Genomic DNA, 27,299 nt, shown 5'->3' on the forward strand with positions numbered 1-27,299 from the left:
TACACTAAGAAAATAGGTTTTATTTTAAAATTTTATGGAAAAATCTTCAGAATGCTTAAATAAAGCAGCTGAATGGCAAGTTTCTGTAAACATTCCAGATAGAAACTCAAGTACTTAAATTAACAAATACTTTGATTTTGCAACCCAGCTATTCTATCATAACGATTTACATGTTCCTACAAATACTACAATATGAACTTATGCCATTAAGTTAACATGTAAAAATATTCCTAAAACATAGCCAACTTATACATCCCAAGTGTTGCTACAGAAAAATCCCCAAAGGCACTAGCCCAGATTATGTGCACATTAAATCCTTTTTAAATATACACAGTTCCTTCAATATACCAAGTTACTTGTTTTCTCCCACTATAGTAACATTCAGAGATAAACAGGGCTCAGTCAGCTCAGTTCACTTTATTTTTCGTGTTTTATGATCAGAGTATTCCATCTCATTTCAATTAAGTTACACACTAGACTTTTAAAATTAGACTGCAAATTTCCGTGTAACTTCTTTGGATAGCCACAATGGAATACTAAACAATGTCTAGCAAATTAAAGAAACCTACAGATTCAAAATATTTCAAGTTGTTCAAATATTGAATATCATCTTTTATATTTAGGCAACAGTATACAAGAACTTTGGTACAAGTATTGTAATAATGCTTATTTTTACAGTTTTCTTTCAAAGTCCCTGATTTGCTCATAATTTATGTGTGTGTAACAGATATCTTTTCCAAAGTCTTTTGTGACAGGACTTTAGTTAATGGTGGAGGCTTGTAGAAATACACTGCTATGACCATAAAGATGATTGTGACGGTTTTGCAAGCAGCACCTGAATGGAAAGAACAGGAGAGATTTTATCACACTTTCAGTAGCCGACACAGTGTTTCACTCATTTATAAAGCTTCATATGGTGAGTTAAATACACCCTGTAAGACTGAAATTCATAGCCTCCATTTCAATGTACTCTACATGAATGACAAAGGGCAGATAAATACAGTCATACAGCTGAATTTAGACCCCTCACCTGCCTGCTGATTTTTGCTTTCCTCCAGTTCTGTATTTCTTCACCTTATTCTAGCCTGAAGTGCAAATCTTTCTCATTTCTTGTTTCAGTACTGTCATTTGCTATATCAATATTCTCTACTCCAGAAACTAGAACACCCTCTCTCCCACTGCCTATATACCTCACATATGAAGGTAACAAACACTTACACAAGTCAGGAATTTTTCTCACTAATGTTCAGAGATATTTTCAAGAACTTCATATAAGTTATGGAGAAGAAGTGAAATGCAAGAAGAGGAAGAAAGCTCCCCAGACCTTAACTGCCAACACGCAACCCAGATAATCACGAATTATTGCAGTTGGAAGGGAACCTAAAGTCTGCCCACTCCCAACTCTCGTGCTGGGGGCAGGCACACCTTCCACTAGATCAGACTGCTCAGGGCCCCATACCTTGCACACTTCCAGGCATAGGGCATCTACACCTTGCCTGTGCAACCTGCTTCAGCGCCTAGATACTCTTTCAGTAAACAGTTTCTTCCTAACATCTAACCAATATCTGTGTTTCAACCCATCATCCCTTGTTCCATTGCTATGCTCTCTTACAGAGTCCTTCTTTATCTTTCTTGTAGGCTCCCCTTCAGATACTGAAAGGCCGCAGTAAGGTCAGCTTGGAGACTTCACTTTCCCAGTCTGAACAAACCCATTCTCTCAGCCTTTTCTTTACAGGCGAGGTGATCCATCCCTCTCATCACCTTCACACCCCTAATCACACTCATTGCCCTGAAGACAGACTGAAGTTTGAGCCAGTTCCTTAAAAATCTAGTAAATAAAGTGTGACAACGAAGCAAGATCAAAGACAAAAACTATTCTGTGCTATTATTAGAAGAGTTTTTAAAGCAACCTTTAAGGTTTAGTTACTGTGGTGTTTCTCCCATAATATTTTGCTGAAAATTTATGAAAATAAGTTAAAAAACACTGCTGCTAAAAATGAGAAGTGTAAGGTTTTATATCAAATTAATTCCCATCTAGCAGACAGGGTCAGAATATATATTGCCTAGTATACGTATTTAATATAAAAGACTTACTTATGCTCATCAGCAAATAAGCCATTCTTTCATTGTCATATACCCAGCAAACTCCTTTAGTTTCACATTCATTAATATCCCACAGAGTACAACTCTTGTCTATAGCAACACCAAACAAAATTGGTCCAGGAATAGTACCTAAAAAACACAGCAACATGTTAGAATGTTTGAGTTCCTTGGCATACTAGTTTTCATGCATACAGTGAAATGCCAAGTTGGTGGGGAAGATAAACTGGGAGAACCAAATGCTAAACATAGGATTTTAATCAAAGTCATAGGCTTCATATTACATAGCAAGTCTGCACCTAACATTGCTCTCAGTTAATAGGTAGGATGGAGAGAGTTAATTCATTATACAGCTTTCACTTTGTTAAGCGAGAAATTAATTCAAAGACTTGAGCTTCTTAACTTCCTCTGTCTTCATTGGGAAAAAATAATTTAAATCAATGGTGAAAAAAACTAATCAAGAAACCAGGAACTTAACTGAAAGGAAAAAAGTTCCTTTCTTCTGATCATACACACCAATCTGTTTCAAATTAAAAGAACTAAAATATCAATATGTTAAATGTTCAATTACATATTTCTCCCCATTCATCAGATATAGCAAAGCTTCCAGTAAAAATTTCACTAAAAAAAAGCAATGTTTAAAATTATTCAGATTTTATTAACTCCATGTGATTTTTGTGCATTACAATACACAAGTGTCTTGCATCCAAGTATAGCTAGTTTTAGAAAAACACACCAGGTACATCACTGCACGTCTACTCAACCTACCTAAGGCCTAAACTCTACTAGAGCTAACCAAGTAGCTATGTCCTTCACTAGGTCTTCAGCCTAAAACCCCTGTGTGATTCTGAAAGCCTACAGCAAAAATATGTGCTGGCAAGTAATGCTGTTAGTTACTGCCTTCTTTAGTCACAGTACAGGCAATGCAAAAAGTTCTATCACTCCACAGTGAAGTCAGAAGTTAAGAGATCTAGCATAAATATCTGAACTCTGAGTAAAGTGAAACAGAGGGACCTTCATACAACACTGATCACAGTCTTCCAGCTTATTTCTACCTGTGAGGATGTTTGCTTTTATTACACTTTATCAGTAGAATGACTTAGATTAATCATAGTTTGAATAGAGCAAGGCAGAACTCACACTGTGAGTGTTAGATATGTAATCTTAAAGGAGAAGGAATGGCTGCAGTAGTAAATATTGGCATAAAAGTCCAATCAACAACTGTGTCTTGTCCCAGTCTTAAATCAAATATACCATTTAAAAAGATAATTAAATAAGAATTTTAATTATGCCTGAGAAAATTCAAATGCTTGTGGACCAGAAAATACATACCCTTAGCTTTGTTTTACTTACGCAGAATCATCTGTCTTACTGAAATGCTGGAGCTGCTTAAATATAGAATTTAAGTATTATATTTCCCACATTATACTGTGTAATTATTTATGTACAACTATCTACAATCTCAATAAAAGCTAAAGTTACTCAAAGACATTTTAAAGGAAGGAAGAAGAGGAAAAGCTCCATATATTCACTTTTCTTTTAACTTCTGGATTTCAGATGCCACATGAAACTGTTTCCTATTACATCAGTTTTTGTTATCTCAGCTTTCAGAACAGGTCTTCTTCCGGGGAAAGTAGCACCAGTTGTCTTTTACTGAAAGAATGACAGTTACCTATACTTGGTTTGTGCTCATAAGAGTGATAAAGGCTAAAGAGAGCATGAATGCCCTATTAACAATGAATCTGAACCCAGATGTTACCTTACAAGCGTATCCTATAAGCCAATGACAGACTGCTTCAAGTGCCTCTGAAAGCTTTTTAAGGCATTATTTTAAATCTAGAAAAATATGTCAAATAAGTAGATTATTCAGATTCAAATGTTTCAACAAGAAAGTCATACCCAGTAGCCGCAGAACCACTAACTGTACTCCAAGAGCAAATGAGCGCTGTGTATCTGGCACACACCTGTAAATAAGATTAGCAGTTTAACACAGAGCAAACAAGTCCCACTTCTGTGCTGTGTCCCTCAGTGAATATTCTTTTTTCTCTATATACTCTTTTAACCTGTTAGCTACTGAGGGGTTTAGAAATCCAGTGTGCAGAACAAGTAACCCAATTATTTCAAGCAGTGTTTAGATAAAAGACAGCAAAAACACCAGTAGCCCATCAAGAAATTTTAGATTTAACTAGTTTAATAAAATAGTATAAATAAAAAGGAAGCTTGCTATCAGCACCCTGATATACTGTTGAACATTTTTTCCATGGAAGAACCAAGGAAATTAAAACAGGGCTAGGATGCAATCCTGAGCTACGATACATAAAGCAAGTGTTAGGATTCTATTATCCATAAAGACAATTAAAAGAAGGAGAATGAGCTCCACATCAGGCAGGTGATTAATTCTAGTAGAACAACACTGTCATGATTATGCGAGTTTACATCTGAAATTGCACAAAATAGGCTCACTGAAAAGATATCAGAATATACTGTAAAAATTACTGACATTTTAGCTATTTAAATTAGTTCTTGAAAAATTTATCTACCTACAGTCCTTTTTTCCATAAAAACTGTTCTACTATTTCAGCCAAATTATATAAAGATTCAAATATCCAAATGCTACTGTATGCATTACTGAAATAAAACTATGTCAACTCAATTTTGAAGATAATGCAGAACTTCACATTATTCTGCCCTCACACTAATATGACAAGCTGTTAATTCCAGATTTACACCAAACCTGCCAGGAGGCTGTTACAAAGCACTATTGTAGGATGTTGCCGATTTCCTCAGCCTCCTGCCAAAGGCCACCTAGCCACATCCTCACAGATCAATATGCTTCTGCATCATGGCTATCTTTTCACTGGAAGTATTAGAACTACAAGTCAAACTTTAACATAACACAAAACAGCTCTAAATTCAGAATAAGAAGCACATTTTAAAAACAAAAAAAACTAGCTTTCACACATCTAAGTTTCAGCAATTTGAAAGACAGCAAAAACACTGGTTAACTCACTATCACATTTTATATTAGTGACCGTCATACATACAACATCAATAACTTGGGAAATAGTCTATAATCCTTGATAGACTACAATTTTTCAAGCTAGAACTCCGAATTGAGACAGGAATTTAAGGTTGAAAATACAAGACTAATTATTATTTTGTCCTGTTCCTGATACAATTTGAAATGCTGACACTATCAATAAACAGGTCAGTCAAATATTTTCTTCATCGAAGCACACAGCACATTTATTCCTTTTTGCTTTAACTAAAACAGTGAAGAGTGCTCCCATAAAATGGATTTGCTATATGCTAGAAAGATATTTTTTAAATAAATTCAAAACTTATCTTCTAACAAGAGCGAAGAGTGGTATGACTATGCTCTGTTTAAAGTACTGCTAGCTTACTACACAACCTTGTTCAAATACCACATTGCAAAGCAAAAGAAATATTTCACTGATAGTAGTTTTCAAAAGAATGTCACCTTTCTTACAGACCAACAAACATACCTGAGAATGGCCACAGTTGCTGGAGTAGTAGCCATAAATGTAAAAAAAACAGCCAAAAAGAAGAAGGTCAGGAATAAAGGTAAAAATTTGCATTGTGTTGGACATTTCCCAGGGACAGCTTCATAGAGAAAGTCTTCTGAACCACTTCCTCTTTTTGGTTTCCCAATACAGGAACAGTTGTGGTATGTCTACAAATAATTTATAAGACAAAATTTAGCTCCAAAAAATAACACAAAATGACACATTTTGGTAAATTTTCATTACATTTGCATCACACAAGACAAGAATAAACACTGACTTTACCATATGGGAAAGTCAATTTCCTGATGAGGACATGATACTAACACTAATTTTTACAACTGGTTCACCAGAACTTGACTGATCCACCTCACCTGAGCAAAAGGTATTTTTTGATTTTTGACCTAAAAAGACAGTGATAGCCTCCATTTTGTATTCTTTGTAAGCTTTTAGCTACAAGCACAAAAAACTTGAAGAAGTTAGAGGCAAACCATATGCAGAAGTTAGAGGCAAACCATATGCAGAAGTCAGAAGTAAGCTCTACACTTAAGACTTAAGCAGGAAAGAACAGAAGTAATATAGGACCACTTCCATATGCAGATGAACAAATGGAACACGCTCTTCATCTAAATCCATAGAGTTTGTTTTCAAAGAAAAATATAATGTGTCAGCGAAGTGTGAAATTTCAACTGCAAGAAGTAGTTAGCTGCCTACATTTTCTTATGGATAATACCGTCTCTCATTTTCCAGTATAAAAAGTATAAAGGTCTTTCCTGGGTCAGCTTGCCTTTTGGATCTCTTGAGACTGCTCCCACATCCCTGCTCAAGAGTTTACCGCACTAGTACAGACAAGCAGAGAAAGCCCCTCAGTTCCAGGAAGGCTTGATAATAACCTAGGCACTTTCATGGCCTACCATTCCTGCATCAGGGGCTATTGACATTCAAGTTTTCAAAACTCACGGAAACAAGTTGTCATGTATACGATAAACATTGCATTTTGCTTAAAGATCTAGGTAAGAACTTCAGGTTCTTCAGAACTTCAAGACAATTGCTGACTTTTCTGATTGTCAATTCTATATAAAGTACATTTAAAGTACATTTAAAGTTAATTTATTTTCAGCATTAGGAAGTCTGGTAGATGTAGATGTACACTTGGAGAATAGCATTGCACAAGTGAGAAACACTGTGGCTAACCAGTAAACCTTCACAATGAAAGAAGGCCCAGAGGTGGGAAAGACTGTTGTGCCCGGAAAACTCACAGAACAATGCAGGCTGTGAATGACAAGAACTGTAGCAAAGAAAACTATACAGAAAACAAACAACTACGCCACTTCAGTGAATCAACAGTGATGAAAATGCTTCTCTCTGAGTTTATTAAGAGAGTGGAAATATTTTCCTATGTCAGCCAGACCAGCATGAACATGGGGGTGGAGGGCAGGGAGTGAAGGGCTCATCCCAACACAGAGTATAAAAAGCCAGACAACTACCAGAAACATTTCAGAGAGCAATGGGCTTGACCTGGCTTCAACCCTTGAATGCCTTCTCAACAACTGGGGAGGCCCAGCACTGTGGCATGAACATGTTAAGAGACTGGCAGCTGGAGTCACACTGGTACCATAAGTGAACTGTGTATTGTAATCGCTGGATTTTGTCAAATACAACCTACATTTGGTATTGTATGGAAGAACATTTTGAAATACAGTGCACTTTACAGGAAACCAGAACAAACCATGTCAGCTATCTTCATTGCATAAAATACCTTTTTCATGCTGTTAAAAACATATGAGGCACATCCCGCAAAACAGGGAGAAAAGTACTGGACTTCATCACTGCCACAAACTGGGTAGTATACGGAGCGTAAACACCTGCAGTTAGCATTGCATGGTGCTGTTAAGTTATATAGAGTGCCTGTTCTGAAAAGCAGAAGTTAATAGTCTTTTAATAAAGCAATTGAAAACCAGAAGATATGTATATAAGTAAAGCGGTATTTATAGCATAATAAATTTTAAAATACTCTATTCATGTTATTTATGCACTTAGTTATTTAAAAGTAAGCACAGTAGTTAGAGCTCTAGATCTTCCATTTATTATACACCTAGTTATTTTTATGCTGTTATTCTATCCAAAGATTATTCCTCCAATTTCGACTCACAAAAGAGACAACAAAATTCTGCATCTCAGCCCAACTCTTATATCATCCTCTCCCTCACACTTAGGAATTTGAATTTCTTCAATTTATAATTTCAAGAAAAAACCCCAAGATTAAAACCAGTATTTGGAGGTGTTTATTCTACTGATCATACTCCAAGATTTTTCCCTTTTTTTTATTTGAGTGCAGTTGCAAAGCCACCTCATTTTTAACACTGCCATGCAAACATTTAAATTGTATGAGCACAAAGACAACTGCACATGTTAAATGCAGAGCGCAATGACACACCCTGAAGGGCCTTAAAGATTTCCTCTGGCTGTTTAGGAAATAACTAATAACAGAGGTTACTTTAACTCTCACACACTATATTTACTTTCAATTTACTTCCAATATAGGTAATCATATGGTTTTATTTGAAGTAGTCCCACTGTATTATTAGCATGAAAAATGACTTTGGTTTGTGTGAGGACTGTCCTAAGGCATAACCAGAGAAAAAAAAAACATCATTTGATTTTCTAATGGTAGTTCATTCATAAGTAAAGAATTTTCACAGGTTAAACGTTCAGTCAGCTAAAACCAGGTTACTGACACTGCCATTAGAGTTTAAATATTGTACTGTAAAATTAAATTTCCACATTAATTATCTAAAGGTATGTTTGTGAGATTTTGAGACAGCAAAAATACTAATAGAAATAGTTTATCTAGGAATTTACTTACATACATTTAAACTTCAAATAGAATATTAGGGACATCATAACTACATATAAAATCCATTTTGTTGTAGTTCAGCAGAATCACACTAAATTAATTTTTGCTTTAAGCCTAAGCAAACTAACTTAGATTCTTCTAAATATGAAGAATGAACTACAGTGCACCACAGGGAATCAGTATATTCAATACCTTCCCAGCCTATGAGGAATGCAAAGCCTAGACATATTTAATCAATTTGGCAGCAATTGTCCTGTTTACATGTGTAGTGTCTCCTTCCCAGACCTCCAAAGAGGGACTGAACATTTAGTTATACACAGTAAGAGAAAAATACAACAAAAAAGATACTCCTGGCTCTGCTTAAAAATCTAGCAGATGAGACCATCAATTGCTCATTAAAAAACTCTACAGAAGTTTTTCAACAAGAGTCCCACAGACATGTGGAAATAAATGAGGTACAGAAATAGTCACTGCATTTCTGTTCCTTCAAGTTTTCAAGGAAGCACTGGGCAATAGAATTTGGCAAAACCAATTCTTTGAAATGACTGTTGGACAAAATTATGTTAGTTCTGCTGATAGCCTAATTTAGTAACAAACAGTGTTACTAAAATTAAGCTGTTGTTTTCATTAACACAAACAAGTGATCCTATACTCATGTAATTCTGAGACTAAACCTACAAAAGCTTCCCTCACCTTTCTAAGCTATTTTTCAATAAGAAGATAATGCTTGCCATGAAGGATTTCTTGAAATTCTCCACAAAAATCTACATCAAATTCCAAGTCAAGGAATCCAAGTCTCTGAGCAGTCTCATAATTTATTCATTCAGAAGCACTTGTTCAGTAGCATAAGCAGGAGACAAACATTTGGCTGTTCTTCCACAAATTTATAAATTTATTATTTTCTTAAAGCTACTGCTACATATTTTATTTCTTTATGGCAAACAGTTTAAGAACTGGCACTGTATTACTGCCACTAACTATTCTGATGCACACATCCAGTAAAGTATAATCCAACATGTAACACAGAGTAAGGCAGAAATGAGACATTTTTTATAGTGGATATCAAGGGAAGAGATATATTTCAGGACTGGTTTACTTCCAATTGCTGTAGATAAGTAGCCTTTAGCAACAGTTAAGCTACATAACTTATAAAGTTACACAAAACTCTAAAATACAAGTTAGCGGTATTTAACTGAGGATGAAGATCAGTTCAGCTGTAACTTTTGTCAGCTGCCTGTTATCATAGGACCTGATATAAAAATATGGGTAATCTCATATACCATTTTCTATACTATATTTTCAGCATTTTATTGATGACTACTGATTCTTTTGCTAAATGTGTAACTATAAGCTTTCCACAGCCAAAATCTGAATTATGATTCACAGTTCTGAGTTGTCTATGTCATCTGTCTGCTGGAAGTTTTTGACACTGAAGCAAAGCCATATTTTAGTAATCCAATTTCAACACTGGCCTTCAATTTATAGAGCAAGTTGTAAAGATGAAATCAGAATGAGTCATAACTTGGCTTTTTGGGCTTTAAGGTTTTTTATTTTCTTTCAGTCACCAGTGTATGGAACTTTGTTAATTCACTTCGCATACTTTTGCATACCAGTAAATTTCTACTTTCCACCAACTTGCATGGGCATTAGAGGCTACAAAACCAATTTCCTCCCCAGCCCATCTTCTGTGTTTTCATGGTATATATTATGCTACTGTGTCAGCAAACTGCACCACTCCTCTTCCCCATCTCATTTAGCTTCAACTGTCTTTTTATGCATTGGAGAACAGCTACCAGATTATGCTTTTATAGAAGATAGTGGTATCTAGCCTTTGCATAAAAGGGGGCACTTGGGAAAACAATAAAAAGGTATTGCTAAGTTATGTACCAACTTACACAGCATACAATTCATGCCTATGATTTTTTATATGGCATCTAGCAGTCCCTCAGTACCACCCTACTTGAGTTATTTGCACAGCACCTTCTGGCTCTTTGGCAGACCTTCAAACAGCTGGTGTTGCCTCTGGCTCTGTTAATTTATGATGGAATAACTGACCACTTGAGAGCAGAGTTTTGGAATAGCTAGCCGCCCTCCTTCTGCTTTTAAACACTACTGGTGTGTACTATTTAAAACTATGGGAATTAAATAAATATTAACATTAAACCCAAGAGTGCATTAAAATATATTTACCCCTTATATGTTTCAGAGACACCTGCAAAAGATTTGTTTCCACATTTAGCAAATAAAAACACAGTGTTTAATATTAAGGCCACTGAACAGGTGATTATCATGAATCTGATTATGCTTTTGCAATCCATTTTGCACTTGGAAACCAAGACACCACTTATGATTTGGCCTAGCGCTGCTCCTGGAATTAGAACAAGTCCTAGAAGAAAACAAGACAAAGAGTAGTTACATAAAAATGCAAGACTTAACTGTGAGCAATTTTATGCTAAGAAAAAAAATCAAAACAGTTACCTGCAAAATGCAGTCCATGTGATATTGTTTTCAAGTCATACTACCAGGATCTAACTATATGAGTAATTTATTCTACTGTTACACCACCTTTAGCCTTTCCAGAGGTTTAACTGGACCGTGTAATTTATAGCTGTCCAAAACCTACCTTCAACACAGCCAAACTAGATAGATGACTTAGAAGCACTATGGGGTGGGAATCTCTGAACACCAGTAGGTGTCTCCACAAAAACAGAAAATCCTGTTTCATTCTTTCAGTGTTTTTTTGACATGTCCATTTTCTTTCTTATATATCTGTTAGGAATGTTTTAATAAAAGAACATAAACACTATTACACAAGAGACAGCACACAAGATGCAAGAAGTCATCTACTGGAAGATTTAAACAAGTCTAGATCAGTGGGTCAGCTTTGCTCTCATAGTCCATATAGTCCACAATGATTTACCCTCTTTGTACTCCAGATACATAACTGAGCATTTTTATATGGCTGATCTATAATACAACACAGAACTCCATGTAACTTACACCAACCTGAGACAGCTACCTGCACAGACAGTTCAGGTACAGTGACAAAACTGCCCAGGCCACAGACCTGGGCATTCCACAAACCACAGTCGATGACAGTTTAAATAGTTTCCATGGTCATTGGTAATGCTTAAACTAATTAGGTCAGTTCGGGTACAGACAGCTTTCAACATTACTGTAGGCATTTCTTTAAAGCTGTACATTTAATTAACACTGTCAATATTTTCAACTCAAAGACATTCAGTCAAGGTCTATGGACAAAAAAACCAGCAACACTCAGTTTTTCACTTCACTCCTAGTTTTTGGTTAAGAGCTGAGCATATTTTCCAATGTGTTTTTATATAAAACTTACAGATGCTTTGTTTTGATGCAACAACACTATCTAGTACTACCCAGAGAAGTAATTCAGAAAGTCTTTCCCAAACATATTTCTGTTGGAAAAAGAGCAGCTCAACTACCATAGTTATATTGCAGCACTCTGCAGCTTAACAAGACACATTCTAGGAATATTATATCTGCCTATTGCAAGCAGCTGGTAGCATTTATGGGCATTTCTGCCTTGACCCGGTCACTATTCTTCAGAATTAATTGTGTCAGTGAAGTGATCCTACTGAGCACAGCTCTTCCATCTGATGTTTTCTGTTTCTCCAATACTCAGTTTTTCATAGCTCTCTCCTGTTCTACCTATTACTTCTGCATATCCGATAATAAACAGATGACAGTAAGCCAACTATACAGTCAGTTACATAACAGATTATGTATTCTGATCAGTCATTTTATTGCAAATTCATTGTAATGTCAGTGTGGAATTAAAGAAGGGAAAGGCAAAGTCAACTTCTTATTTATGATAAGCACTGCTTTTTTTTCCTAGCTGCCCTTCATCTTGATTGTTTTAGTAGGGACTAAGACACTAATATTCCTTCAGCCAATTTTAAATAAAGGAAATTTAAACATTTTTCACCAAGAAAGGAATAAACTACTAGTAAACTAAAAGTTTCATCAGCACACAAAATTCTCAATCTACTTTGAATAAGTAGACTAGAGTACTTAAGGACAAGCAAGAATAACAAAAATACTGTTCTGATTACTACATTCCATCTAAGTACATTCACAAATATTTCATTCAAAAAAGATACCCATATAATCTTCCACCTCAAACATTAATGAAGTGTTCAACACAATATATTTAAGATCTAAAATTAAAAAGCCATATTACCTACAAGAGTTGCTGAAGAACTTGACGACTTTCCAAACTGATTTTCTACAAACTTCGGTAGAAATGTGGCAAATCCAGTGGCAACTAAAGCTTCTGAGGAACTGGCAATTATTAGACTCATAAGCACTGGATTCCTCAGGAGTATCTATGGGGAGAAATTATCAAAACGCTCTGGAAATTATTTGATTTTGGTACCAACTGAAGTGGAAGTCGTTGTATTTTAAAAGTAGATACTCTGAAATGGAACTTCAGTAATATGCTTTTCTAACAATCTCAAGCATCAACAAAATGAATGTGCATTAAATTATCAGTAATTTCCCTATCACAACACAATAAGCCATTTCTAAAGACCTCTAACATCTGGAAAATAATTTCATTTCTCAGAATATATTCAGTTTCAGCAAATTTGAGATTTTTCTTACCAGGAGAGCCATAGGAAAGTCTTTAAAACTTTGTCCAATATTCTTGGTCTGTACCAGTACCTGACCTCCATCATCATGAGTTTCTGAGATTTTTTCAGCCTGAATTTTTGCAGTTCCTACAAATGGTCATATTTATTGAAAATGAAAACATTGAATACCTGCACTCTTAGACAATGTCAAAAAACTACAAAAATTTTTGTTTCCTTTAGCTGGGAAAACTGTTTCAGATATTATAGGTCTTCTTGCCTGTTTTATTGGTACAGATTTTTAAAGTGATTAATACTGTATTCTTGAACAAAGACTTTTATTGAAAGCATCATACTTCCATTGGAAGGTCTTGGCTGCAAGAAGATATTATCAGGGACATTCTAAAAACTTCAGAGTATGCTGAAGCCTTTTTTTTTTTTTATCGTCCTTATATTCTCCCATTTCCTACTTTGTTTTTTCTTTTCCTCCATCATTTCTTCTGCTAATACTTCAATTAGTATAGTAAGTCCCTTTGGATGCTTATGGAATTTTACATTGTTCTTGGCGAGTAACACAGAAGCTTTAAATACAGTCCTGGGATCTTAACTACAAACATCTTTTAAACTTTGAACACCAGTTTTCATGCTAGGTATATGTTTCCAGTCCAGCCTGTCATTATAAAGCATCACAGACTCATGGGCTGATATGAGTTGAAAGGGGACCTTGAAGATCATCTATTCCCAACCCCCAGGCCATGGGAAAGACCACCATACACAAGATCCTCCCTCTAGCTGATTCACTTTGTTTCAAAGGCTGCATACTGGAGGGGGAAACAAAAAAAATACTTGTCCTCAGATTTTAGCTGAAGACAGTTAACTGATAAACAAAATCAAACGGGAAACATTCAGTTCAGTATTCTATAACCCACAAATATGAGCAAATGTCTCTTTCAAAGTAGCCAAGTACTGCTAAACCTTTACCTGGTAGGCGCTTCGGAAAGCATGAGAAAGGTATTATAAGAAGCCAAATTGCAAAAAAGCATACAAGAAATCCTATCCACCATGCTCCAAGCCAGCGTGGGTCATCTTGATTCACCTTTGTACTGAGAAAGTAAATCAGAAAAAGCAGGTTTACCTTTCTGAATTTCAGATTTCAGTGAGCTGGAATATTTCCTTTTAATACATTTTAACAGAAAGCCTTTTAATATTGCTATTTTCTTAGTTTTACATGTATTAAACGTATTGTTTGCTTGTTTAAACCAACTTCACTAGGCAACTATAAAAATATTGAATTCTACCAAATGTAGCCTTCAATTCATTAGTTAATGCCATTCCAATTTAAAGACTATTCTTTGGCCCTGAATTCAAGATTCTGAGGCATTATGAAGATACTGAAAATGCTGGATTTAGAAAGATTCTTCATAATCAATGAGTTATACCAAAACCAATTCAAAAGATCAGAATGCCATTGCGTCAGTTTGAAGGCTCTAAACAGAGGAAATAGAAGTGTAAATTAAGTTGGTGGCTTAAACATTAGCACAATTTATAACACTTCTTTAAAAAGTTGACTATTAGTCAACAAATAGATTTTCTTGCAAGCTCTTCCCTAGGAGTTAAGGATCCTAACCCTCATATTCCAGCTCAAGGAAACAGTTCCACAGGACATCAGGATTTGCAGCTTAACCCCAAATAAACAACTAAGCAAAAGAAAAAGCATTTTTTGCTACTGAGGTTTAAAATAGATACTATTTAAATACTAAAACTATGTGCACTACAGAGAAACTTTCACACACAATGGAGTCACTACTCAGTCTAGGAAGTAGCTCACTAACTTGAAACCTTTATAAATGCAACTTGTTTCCAAGTTAATGAAGCTCTTGCAAATACAGTATTTTCTGAAAAAGTTTCTCCTCGCAGGGAGAAAAGCTGAATATTTTAATAAAAATTATTAGGAAAATAAAATAGGAAGCAATAAACTAAGTTGTATCTTGCCTTTTTGGGATCTGGATATCAATATAAACTTGAAGCAGCTGCCCTCCTAAGACATAGCCAATAGCAGGACCCAGCAGAGACGTGGCAAAGCCAACTCCTAGAAGAGAAAATTAAGTTCATTTTAACTTCTTTAATTCTTTTTAAGCTTTCTTTTAATAATGTTCTTGAGTCAACTTCAGACCAAAAGGTTTCTGTAAGTCAACCTATTCTTTCACTGTCACTACTTCAGTTATAGCATAAAGAAAACAAAATCTGTAATTATGCCTCAACAAGGAGATTTGCAGCTCTCAGAAGCTTCAGATCAGAGATTCAGCAAAAGGTATTTCACTGTTTGTGCCTTTAAGCATTATAAAATTGCATTTTTCCCCATTTTGTGCCTACATTTAAAATATAACTGGTGAAAAAATAAGTGAAATTTTGAACATTGGTTGTTAACTGTATTAATCATAATCTTTAAGAGCTTTCTTTTTTCTACTTTTGAATCTTAAGTTGTTTTCTAGATCTTCTAAAACCAGAATACAGTTACATTGAAATGTATGTCTGAGTAGTATCTGCCTTAAAATACAAAAGCAGGGCTCTTAACACCTCCTGAGAGTTTTAAAGAAATAAAAACCAAACAAGCAACAAAACAAACAAACACCCTGACCCCCTCTCCCCAAAAAAGAAATCACCAACCTGCAAAGCTGCTGGTGCAACCATACCCTAACAAAAGAGTACAAGACTTTTTTGATGCCACAATAGCATTCCTGGCCTACCAGACAGATTTCAGTGACAGCAGGAACACTGTCTCTGCAGATTAACACTTGCAATGAATAGCAACTAGATCCATCTTTAATTAGTAAACATGCATTCCTACTGTTTCCCCAGGTGAAATAATCTGGATTTCTCATTTGTTTCAGAAGTGCATGGATGACAAGTACCTAATGTCCCTCTAGTTAGTAACAAGAAATGATTGGGGAGTCAGGAGGGTGAGAGGGGTGCAAGAGGATAAAGTAATGCAAAATGTGACAGTCAAGTAAGTCAAAATAAATAATGGGTAGATATATCCCAGGCTTTCCTACATTTCAGAAATAGTGACATGGTCACAGAAATTTTCTGAGTTAAGTTCATATTCATCCTACGGAACTTCAAACTGAGCTTAGAAAGTGTCTATTTTCTCCCACACATTCAATTTAAATACCATTTGGAATTGTTTAACTTCAGTGGCTTTTGTTGTAAATGTCCCAGTCCTCATGAAAATGCACCCAGTGTGGAGGAGAAAGAAAATACCAACTTATGAGTTGCAGGGTTACAGCAAGAGGTACTAGCAGCTATTTATGGACCATTTTAAGGGTGGGTTCCAGGCTTATTTTGGGGTTATGGTTTGTTTTCTTGGCTTTTGTTTTTTTCCTGCATTGCATAAGCCTTCTTGTATAAGGTAAAAGCAACACAACATACTTAAACACTTAGTACTTTGCATGAAGAAAGAAAAATAATCATTGTATTGAAGAAAAAAAATTATTGTATTGGTCTTTTTTTTAAGTATGAACACTGACACTATTCTCCTGAGTTTTCAGGTCTTGTTCCTCCAGTTATGCAGACAACCCTAATTCTGGTCTATTTATTTCACTGGATTCAGGGGAGGAAGAAAAAATGTAATACTATCTCTCTCAAAATAAAGAAACAGCAAAAATAAAACTTGTCTTTTTCATCTAAGAGTTATGATAGGCACCCATCCTGTTTGTTGGCATCAAATGAAGTAGCTTGCCTGGGAAAACTCTGCAACATTTGCATGCAAACAAATAATTATTTCAATTCTGCCTCTTAAAACGTTGTTTTAGCCTGAAAACAGTTCTGGAATCTGAGATGTTTTGAATTCCTCCTGCAAGTTAGAAGTATAGGTAATATGTTTTTAATCAGCTTACATATGAGATGGGGGAAATAAGTATCTTCATACCCACAGAAAACACACTTAGACTGCAATGAACTTAGCAATAAAATGGCACATAACCTAGAGAATGGTGACTGAAAAAGATTAAAAACTGTTGCTAAGTATTAGTACTCCTTAGCTTTTAAATAGCCCCAGTGAAGCAATCTCTGTACTTCCAGTACAGCCAAGTGCCGAATTTATATCTGGCTAGAGAACTGGATTGATCAAATAAGGCACACCAGTGTTTATGCACTAAGTGGACAGCCTGCTATTAGAAGGTAAGTAAATAAAATTATTAAAGGATGTATTATCTAGCTACTGACCTGACTCATACACAGTATTTTTCAATACCTGTGACTAATAAGTTTTTTGCTACAATTTATTCTGCTGTTAACAGACATGCTACATGAACCATCAGTTACTGACATGAAAATGTGACAGGAGAGTGCTCAAAATAGCTTCACCATGAAAATTGACAAGACTTGGTACTTAGAGCAGAATAATATCTACATTTCACAGTAACTGATGTAGAAATACTTTATGAACTTAAGTTATAATTGCAAGATTGTTTAATTAGAGGAATTCATAAAAACACTTAGAATGCATTGCAGTCTATGATCTGTCCAGACAATATTCTATAAACAGTTTTAAATTTACCTATATAAAGGGAAGACTTGTGTTTTGGGACACTGTCATCAATAAAAGTTGTCCCTAAAGTATATAGAGGAGTTCCTCCAACTCCCAGCAGCAGCTGTCCAAGGATAAAGACATACAGATACTGGTGAAGTGAAGAGTTTGTGCTGGCAGTGCAAGTGGCATTAGCAAAGGTGGTTTCTGCAGTTCGACATGTGTCTGAAAAACAGAGAAAGCAAGACTTTACAATTCTATTACTTAACTCACAGTCCAGCTTGACGAATAATCTGTACTGAAAGCTAAACTACAAAAAATGCTGTTATGGCAGGCTCCCATTTTGATTTTCACACCTATTAATATATCCAATATTGCAGTGCCAAGCCTTCTGTGGTATCATATCCCAAAAGAAATACTAGAAGAGCTTGGTTTTTGTTTCATCTCCAGAAAGAAATAAGATTGAAATAGCCTTATAAATATGCTTGGGCAACAGGAATGAAATTACCTTATAAATATGCTTTGGCTTGTTGAAAGTTGTTATTGACCAGATGTATGAAAAAAATCAACCAACCACCTGTCAAATGGTCATTCCACAGGTTATGAGTACTCCCATGTAACAGTTTGTACCTTATAACAATTCTGAGGAGCATTAACAACTTCCACTCTTAGGTGGAAGTGACAGAGCAGCCTGCACAACCTGAGGAAATCTGCCTGAAAGAAAGTCAGGTCTGTCATTACAAAAGGTAATTCTCCCTTTACATTCAGTCTTTGAGAAGTGTTCACCTATGAAGAAGGGAAAAACCTAAAAAACCTACACCATTCTCTCACAGAAAACACACTGCTATGCCTCTAAAAGGAGAAGTTAATGTTAAGCCTCTGCACTTGTGCATACACACAAAGAGAAAAGTAGTGGTACAGCAGGCTAAGGTTGTGTCTGCTGCTGCAGTATTTGGTACTACAAGGAAGGAAGAAAAAAGACAAACTCAAAACAGGGAGTACTGTATTGTCTTCTCCTTTCTTTTGCCATCATTGCACTCTTGGTAGCAGAATACCCAGAGACAAGAGGTAAGAGAAACATTTCCATGGTTTTCCACATAAGCACATGAAACCGTAAGAGGGAGGATAAACCCAACAGTTTGAGTTTGGCAGTAATGAGCCCCACTGAACAAATATATGAAAATGTCATCCAGGGCAGATAAGTAGACTGATTAATTCACACTATTTCACTACAAAATTATTACAGCCTTTGTTTTCCTTAGATCCTTTTACATCTGAGAACACTTTTTACTTATGCAAAGAAAAGGCAAGATCAATCCACACTATGGGCTCACAAAACAAACTGTAATTACAGAAGCGCTGGCCACACACCAGGTAAAGAAATCTTATCTAAATCATTACTTCCTGTAGCAGACAATAAGTGATACAGTGTCATTGCACAGAAACAGGCCAACATGTGGGATAAGAAAACTTCACTTCAAAAGGAAGAGTCTTTAAAGTTCTCCTTCCTTTCAACTTAGGAAGTATCCTGGGTAATCTGTCCTGGTGTTTGACTGTCTTCACAACGAAGTTATTTTCCTTGTGTAAGAAACCAGGATTCACATTCGCTGTCACAATCATATTGAAACACGTTTAATTTTTTAAATAAAATCCGAGACTGAAGTTTAAAAGTATATTGCTTATAATATCTGCAGTTTTCACAGTCCTCTGTGATAATTAATCAATTAAGTTGATTCTGTTAAGGATGCACCAGCAGGAGGAACTCCTGACTGCACATACCGGAGCCAGCTATGGCACCGGCAGCCCATGCAACCTGGAAATGTTACCAGAACAAACTGCTGGTCATAACCCAGATACCTTTCTGGAAAATAGAAGATCCATTTTACCGTGGCTTAAAAAAAAAAAAACAACAACAACAACAAAAAGCCAAAAAAAACCCAAAACAATAATAGGCAGACAATTGATTAGCAGATCTTTCAATATGAAATGGGTTAAACTATTTCTAGGAAGAGATATTTTGATAAATAAATTATGAAATAGATTTGTAGAGTAGGATATGTGTATACTCAGGATAAAAGTAAATTCCAGTAAGATCCAGTAAGACTTATGCTGGAGGCTAGATATATTTTGTATTTCAGACTAGGCTTACTAATTAATATGGTACCCACATTAAGTATTAATTGAACTCTACTTTAAAGTTATCCTGCATGTAAAATTCACTGTACTGACATATAACAGACAAGCATTAATAATCAAGTAACCAATTAGTAACAAGACCTGTTCAGAAATAAGTGGTAGATTTTAATACAAAGCATCAAATACAAGCTTAATAAAAAAAAAAAGTATTGCTATAAGCAACTCACACAAATAATTAAAAGGAATGTTTTTCGGGTGCGGTGCTAATAAATTCTGCAGCTAATTGTATAGTTAAAGTGTTTCATCAACCTCAGAACTAGCTAAACCAGACATCCCATAATCTTGTGGTTAGTTTACTTGACAGTTAAGACATGCTGTTGCACTGCACCTGAAGATTTATATTGACTGCCCCAGTGCTGACATTGCCCGCCTCTCAGTCATTCCTTTTTGATAGTGTTTTAAGTCAGCTTAAGATCTTAAATGTGTTCACCACCCACACAATATAGGCACCTCCATTACAACAGTCAAAACAGCAGGCAAGCTGTCAGCTGACAGTGCTATGATGAAGAAACACATGCCAATTCAAAAATTCCCCACTGCTTTTAGACTTCAAAAGACCATGTGGAACATGTCCCCAGCAAAGGTCAATATATACAGCCACCTTCAATGATGGATGTTGGATAAAACAGTAACATGTTCCTTGGGATTTCAACTGAAATTGTTTGAAAGGAGTAAGATCAGTTGGAATAGCTGGTAATCTGCTCTCCCATACTGTCAGTATCTTGTTACAAATGAAAAAAAAATCAGATTTATGTACTAAACTTTTATGTATTAAATTCAGCTTCCCTTTCATCAAAGTGAAGTAGAAAGGTCGATACTGCAACCAAAATTATAAGAAATGAGAATGTAACAGAGCCACAAATAAGCAATTTGCTGTCCCTCTCCCAAGAGCTAATAAGTAATTATCTGCTCATAGCCCCCAAAACACTAAAGGTGATTTCTTCTGACCTGTTCAGTTAAAAGTTCAGTTAATTTCCATTTCAGATCCTCATTTATTAGATAGGAAAAAATAGCTTGCCCAACTTTTTAAACTAACATGTAGACAGCTCGTAAAAGTGGACAAAATGATTACTACTGAAGATATTAATTTGAGAATCAACAACCTTGCATCATGTTGCTTAAGAGCTACTGATTTTTTTTTTAGTGAGCACTCTAATATGCTTAGTCATTGAAGGCATAATTTTGATTAAAGATTGCAATAACAAGACAATCCTAAAAGATTAAGTCACCCTGCTTTAAACATATCTGAACATTTCTGTATTATAGGTGTGCCACTAAACTGAAATACAAATAATTGGCATTAATCACACTGTGCTAAGTCTTGTATTCTGAGAAAAGTTTTAGAACTGAGAGATAGGTACACCCATGACTGCTAAGTACTGCTTTGTTCAGTACAGTTCAATACTGCTTGTTTCCCCTTTATTTCAAATAAATCCACAAGTTAAAATCAACATCTTTTAAAAGAACTTAGAGAAACTTGTTAATGAATTCATCAACATGCCTTTAATAGTTCAAAACCACAAAGAAATGCAAGCAAAGTTGACACCTTTCAGGTACGATGGTAAGACTTAATAGCTTAAACATTTCTCCTACCTTGCTGACCTAACTTGATTCCTAGTCACAAAGAGATGCCAGACAATTTTTTCTTTAAAGTGAATTTTAATTGCATTCATCAAGGCAAGGAAAAAAAGCATTTTATTCAAATGTTGCTTAAGAGCAAGAACTGATATCGACACTCAGATTGCTTCTGGAAAAATATTTTCACTGTGCAGAGAGGTGGCTCTTGGACTTCTGGATTTCAAAGAATCAATTTTCAGTTACAGACAGCACCCTGTTTTAGGACATTGACAGAGATTAACTATGCTATAAGGAGTTGCACCAAGTTAATACAGAGATTTTAATTTTTTAGAGTAACTTTCAAAACAACCGTAAGCTTACCTTCAATTTTATCTCCATACTGATATTTTCCACTGCTGAAGTGTGGTAAGGAAAATACAAGGGAGCCCAGTCCTAGCATAAATGCTGAGAAAGCAAGCCATCGTGGTTTGTGCCCTCTTTCTCCAAAGTAAGACACAAACAGTGACAGTAAACAAAAAGCCATGTCATAACTTGCTGAGATTAAGCCAGTGAGGGAACTGTTCAACTCGTAACGCTTCTCAATTGTTGAAATACTAATGTTAATCAGGCCATTTACCACAATACCTACAAAAAATAAAAGAAAAGGAGATAATTAATCAAAGATACTTTAATTCAATAGAGTTGCATGACGGAAAGGTTAAAATTAATATGTATTTATACATGGCTGCTTTATAAGGTATTTATTAGCTGTAAAATACAAGTAGATACAGGTACAATTTTTTACCACCAGCTTAGCCAGTCAAATTGCACAGGACCTATATATTTGTCTGAAGCACAAAGTTCAAATGGAATGCATTACAGTGTTATAAGATATTTCAAAAATTAAAGGTATTTTAGTCAAGGTTGTAACTTGCATTAGAACACATGCTATGACTGAAGCAAGTTCAGGATATAGTTTTCAACTTACTGCAACCAACTAACTCCCTGCCACCACAAAGGGAAGATAAAAGAAGGTGAACAAACATGAATCCTATATAATATAAAAAGTGTAAAGCTATTCAATAATTCTTTGCAACTGTTTCAGAGCAACTGAGGTGATTTACTTCAACTGAGCAAAGAAGTTTGCCCCTTGAATCTGTAACTTCCCTGAAGCTACAGAACAACCTGGAAAAAAGTCATTGCACAAGCTGCCCTATCGAAGCACAGGTGAACTGCAAAAAAAAAAAAACTGGAAAGTACAACTAAGCTACAACTGCCACTGCATGCTTAAACACTCTGTCAGTCCATTTTTACAAAAGTGCTGTTTGTAGACCAACTTAAATCTTCTACACTGCTTCATATTCTGTTTCTGTGAAAAACACTAGGTAATTAAACTTTCATGAATTTGGTTTTAGCAGTTCCAAAATAGGATTCAGTTATAAGATAAATAGCTGTAATTATAACACCGTCAGATAACTTTATCATAGTCTAATTAAATTGTGCCTATAATAAAATATATACCTGAGAAAATAGTTGTGAAGTCTTAGAGTCAGCGGTATAAATATATTTGAGTTCTGTAACCCTACACATGACTGATGAGGATCTCCCCTGACACAGGCCCTATAGCTACTCTAAAATTAAAACCTGATTTTCTATTGTCTATCTAAGAAGAGAACACAAGACTTGTGACAGAAATGCATTTAAGTTAGTTTTCAACATGCATTGCACCATCCATAAGTACAAGCTTAGCTTGAGCTAAGCTTCAACGTCTCCTTAGAGGACTCTAATGTATTAAAAAAAAAACTACTCCAAATAAACCAGCTGTTTTCTAATAGCCAAACTTCAGCCTTCTATATGGAAACAACTCTTGGCACAATTTTAGTTCCAATACTCTACTATGGGTCTTTATTAAGGCTGACAGTTTCACCTGTCAGTTTACTGACTTACACTTAACTCATATGGGATTGACACAAGTATTCAGGTGTCCTTCCAGTGCCATTAGTTACACATTCAGCAGCCTTATTTTCCTCTTAAGAAGCATTAACCAAGAACAATACTAGCATGAAGGAATGAACAAACAAGTTTTTCCCATCTGCCAGAACTCAAACATTGACTAAGGCTTTAAAACACTTGAATGAAGGTGTGCTGCACAGCAAGTGGATTACAGAGCTAGAAGGCATTGTCTTTTACAGGTATTTTAAGTTGCTACCTTTAATTTAAATTCTAAAAGCCATAAAATCTTCCATTGGATCTGTATAAATGCAGATGTGATGAATGGCAGCGCAACTTCTCCAACTGCATCATCCAGTGATTAATCACTAAAGTATCTTCAAAAAAGACAGAACTTGGCTGATACTAACTTGATCTGAAAAACAAATTCTGTAAGGACATCCCGACACTTAAAATTGTAGCATAGAAATTACCAACCAAAACCTTGTTGTCCTGCCACATGTGGTAGAGATTTAGGTACAGTGTGTACTGACGCATAAAATCCAGATTAATTATAAACCAACTTTATTTGCTATCACAAAACACAGGAGTATTCTTTTTCTTCATCCACTCAACAAAAATACATGTTTTGCAGTTGTCATAAGAATGGTGGCTTTAACAACGGGCACATAAAAATAACAATTAAAAATGCCTTGGTAAAAGTACCAAGTCTAATCAGCCTATAAAAATATTAGTGATAGTCAAAGATTTTAGGAAGATTAGACTGACAGTCTTAAATTATGGTTCAATCATTTTACTAACTAAAAATTATTAATTACATGAGAAATAAACAGTCCTTCTTGTACTCAAAATAGTGAGATAATCTCTACCTTGTTTTCTAGTACAGCTATGAACTGCAGTACATACAGTTAATGTATTACTAGATGCAGTAATACATTTAGGCAACTCTTAAGTGCCATACAGAAAGCAGGTATTAGTCATGTAAAAAAATTCTAGGCAAAGAAGTGTTTTGAATTCTGGAAATACAGGTTTTACATGTACTTAAAATGAAAAGGGCCAGAAATTAGAGTTAAATTCCACTTGAAATCTTCTGGGAAGCTGCAGTACAGCATATCAGGCACTAATGACACCAATCTATTTTTGAGAGCAGCTAGAAAATATTCTGACAAATACATGCTTTCAGTTAGATTCACAACATACCAGGTCACTAGAGATAATCATCCACTATGTTCACTCATTTAAAAAGTTTAGCACAACAACTTACATTCATTATTATGGATTACTTCAATAATCTCCAACACATTAAGAAATAATCTTTTCTGGAGCTGCATTAGACAAGTTTAATAGATATATCTTATCTTCCTCAGTGACAGTTTCTGTAATTTGGAGGGTAAATCAAATTATTAGACCCAAACTAGAATACAGTATTAGGTCATATAACTTCAAAATCCTAGTAGTGTTTTGTATGCTTGTATCTAAACTCTGAAGCTGCAAGACCTGAATATTTTCACAAAGTTTCACACACAAGCTGAATGTCTTGCTGACAAACCTTGTTTATTCCACATCTCAAAAAGAATTGCAGCTTGTCTTCAGCACCCAGTTTCCTTCATGTTTTAACTACAGGAAAAGTTCTTGTCAGAAAATCCAGGTAACACATCAGGAATGTCACAAGATCTGTAATAGTCATGCCTACACCTGCTTCCAAAACAAACATCCTAAGTTTCTGTCCTTTAAGGCCCTAAACCTGAACTAGATTCTTTATGTGCCTAACATACATATAGAGTTAGATAACAGAAGCACAAGTAACACAAATAACCTCCTAAGGGGACAGAGATTCTTATAATACAAGCTGGTTTTTTGGTTGGGAACCTATCGAGACTACAACCAAGATTTTAAAGCATGCTGAGTTTGTTATTCAGCTCAACAATGAGATCAGAACAGAAGGACTGATTTTAAGACACTTACACACATTAGAAATATTCAAGACACTATCTTTAGTTTAACAATCTTTTCAGTGTCATATTCAGGGCATTTTTAATTGCCTATTCCTACGCCACCCAAAATATTTGTATGTGTATTCTAAAAGTCTTCTACTACTCAGGTACTATTGAAACCTATGATGCAAGAAGTTCTTCAACAGACACACTCTCCCTTTTTATTTATAGGGAAAACAAATTTCGAAGGACAACTGCAACAGGAATCATCTTCTGACCCTACCAGCTGTAGCATGACCTTTCAAATTCAAGCAAGAAACAATAGGCTAAGCCCAAAACTTTCTAAATACTTATCTTCTAAAACTATATGCTAAGACAAGATCAGAATCTGAAGGGGATAAAATCAGAAAAAGTTGAGAGAAACACATACTAAGGCACTAGTTCATGCAAAGACTCTCCAAGCATCACTAAAATCCTTCTAGGGTTTAAGCAGTCTCCAATTCTCTTCCCCTCATACCATTCCAGTTGCCTCAGTGTGATTCCCCACAGAATGGAGCCATCCAAACTGTGCATTTCTTTGGTGTAGGCTGCTCCCTCCTCTAACATCAAATAATCAGCATTCCCCTCCATACCTCTGTAAGAAATCCCTTTATGATTAACAACAAGGAGCTTCAAAGCAAATTGCTCAGGAAACACCTTTTCTTTCCTAGCTAGTCAAATAAAGTTGAAAGGTTATAAATACAGACCCAAACACTCCTTCTGGCAGACAAGTATCCAAGTTTCACAAACCTCAATTTTTTTATAATTTTTACAGTAATTCTTCTCCTCCCCTCAGTCAATATTTCTACTTTCTAAGTCTGAGGGCTGCTAAGGCCCTAACCAATCATTACAGAAAACCAAAAATATGGACAAGAATCTTGAAGCTGAACAGGAATTTAGGGCAAGCTAAAGTTCAGGTTACTCTCAAGGTCAACTTAAATCCCTAGTTAAGTTTTAAAATGGCTGCACTGGACTCACAGAACAAAATCAGGTGTTTTTGCTGTTTTCAAGTTTACCCAAAGTCCTACCCAACCAGGCCAGCAATTGTTTCAATTAGCAAGCAGGTAAGACAGTAGTAGGGTGCTACAGTTTTATATTTATATTGGTGGTTTAATCCCTGTTTTTTAAGTCTCTGCCTGTGTGTGCACATGAAGCACCACTTCCCTGTGGGCAGCAGGGATGCAGCAGGGACTAGTGCATCAAGCAAAGAGCCCACAGGTGCGTGGACTCAGCTGTGGTAAAGTATGTGGTAACAGAAAAAGGACAGAGTGAAGTAAAAGGAGTAATATTGTGCAACTTCCCCATCCCCCAGGGCACAGAAGAAAGTAGACTTTCTTCCCCTAGTCAAACCATTACCGTCACTGTTCAGCCACAGCACTACAGGAACCCTGTCTCTCCATACCCAGCACCCAAAACACCAGCCTTTCCCAGCCCGGGACGGGGAGCAGCGCCTGCCCTGGGCAGCCGGGACAGGTTACCTTGGAAGATGGCCAACAGGCTGTAGGCAGCCAAGTACCCCTGGGCATTGTTGCAGCGCTGCAGAACTCTGGGGGTGCAGCGGCCCCACCCGCAGGGTCCCTCCTCAGGGCAAGGGCCGGGCCCGGCGGGGGCCACGGCGCCCGCTTGGCCCGGCCGGTCGAAGTCGGAGCCGGGCGTCTCCAAGGCCGGGTTCTGGATGCCACCGGCCGCCATGGCACCCGAGCCCTCCCGAACCGCGGCTGCGAGCGGCACCCGCGCCCAACGCTCCGCTAAATAGCCCGAGGGCGGCGCGGCCCCGCCGGGCAGGTGGCGGCGCTCCCGACGCCCCTCCCCGGCCCGCCCCGCTCTGCCCCGCGGGCCCGGCGGGGACAGCTCCGCGCTCCGCGGCCTCGCTCTGAGGGCCTCGCTGAGCGTCGGGCGGTGGGCAGGCGTGTCATGTACTCCAACAACATTCTTTCTAAGGGAAAAAAGAAATAATCGTAATTAAAAAAATCACGCAACTCAGAAAAGTCATCAGGAAAGTTCCTTTTG

At 36.3% G+C, this 27,299-nt stretch overlaps 1 protein-coding gene across 1 annotated transcript; it reads right to left on the bottom strand.

Annotated features, from left to right (window-relative positions):
• On the bottom strand, window positions 1-27,095 carry LOC100231700 (solute carrier organic anion transporter family member 4C1). The gene is made up of 13 exons (XM_030258432.4): window positions 26,768-27,095; window positions 21,748-22,011; window positions 17,644-17,838; window positions 15,078-15,174; window positions 14,067-14,188; window positions 13,120-13,235; window positions 12,698-12,842; window positions 10,672-10,867; window positions 7,384-7,537; window positions 5,607-5,794; window positions 4,000-4,064; window positions 2,095-2,232; window positions 1-835 (listed from the first exon to the last, which is right to left on the bottom strand). Exons 1-13 carry the CDS (start codon window positions 26,979-26,981, stop codon window positions 711-713), a joined length of 2,019 nt encoding a protein of 672 aa, XP_030114292.4. The 5' UTR covers window positions 26,982-27,095; the 3' UTR covers window positions 1-710.
• Between the last annotated feature and the right edge of the window lie 204 nt (window positions 27,096-27,299).

This window comes from Taeniopygia guttata, chromosome Z (genome assembly GCF_048771995.1).
Source record: "Taeniopygia guttata chromosome Z, bTaeGut7.mat, whole genome shotgun sequence".
Lineage (NCBI taxonomy): Eukaryota > Metazoa > Chordata > Aves > Passeriformes > Estrildidae > Taeniopygia > Taeniopygia guttata.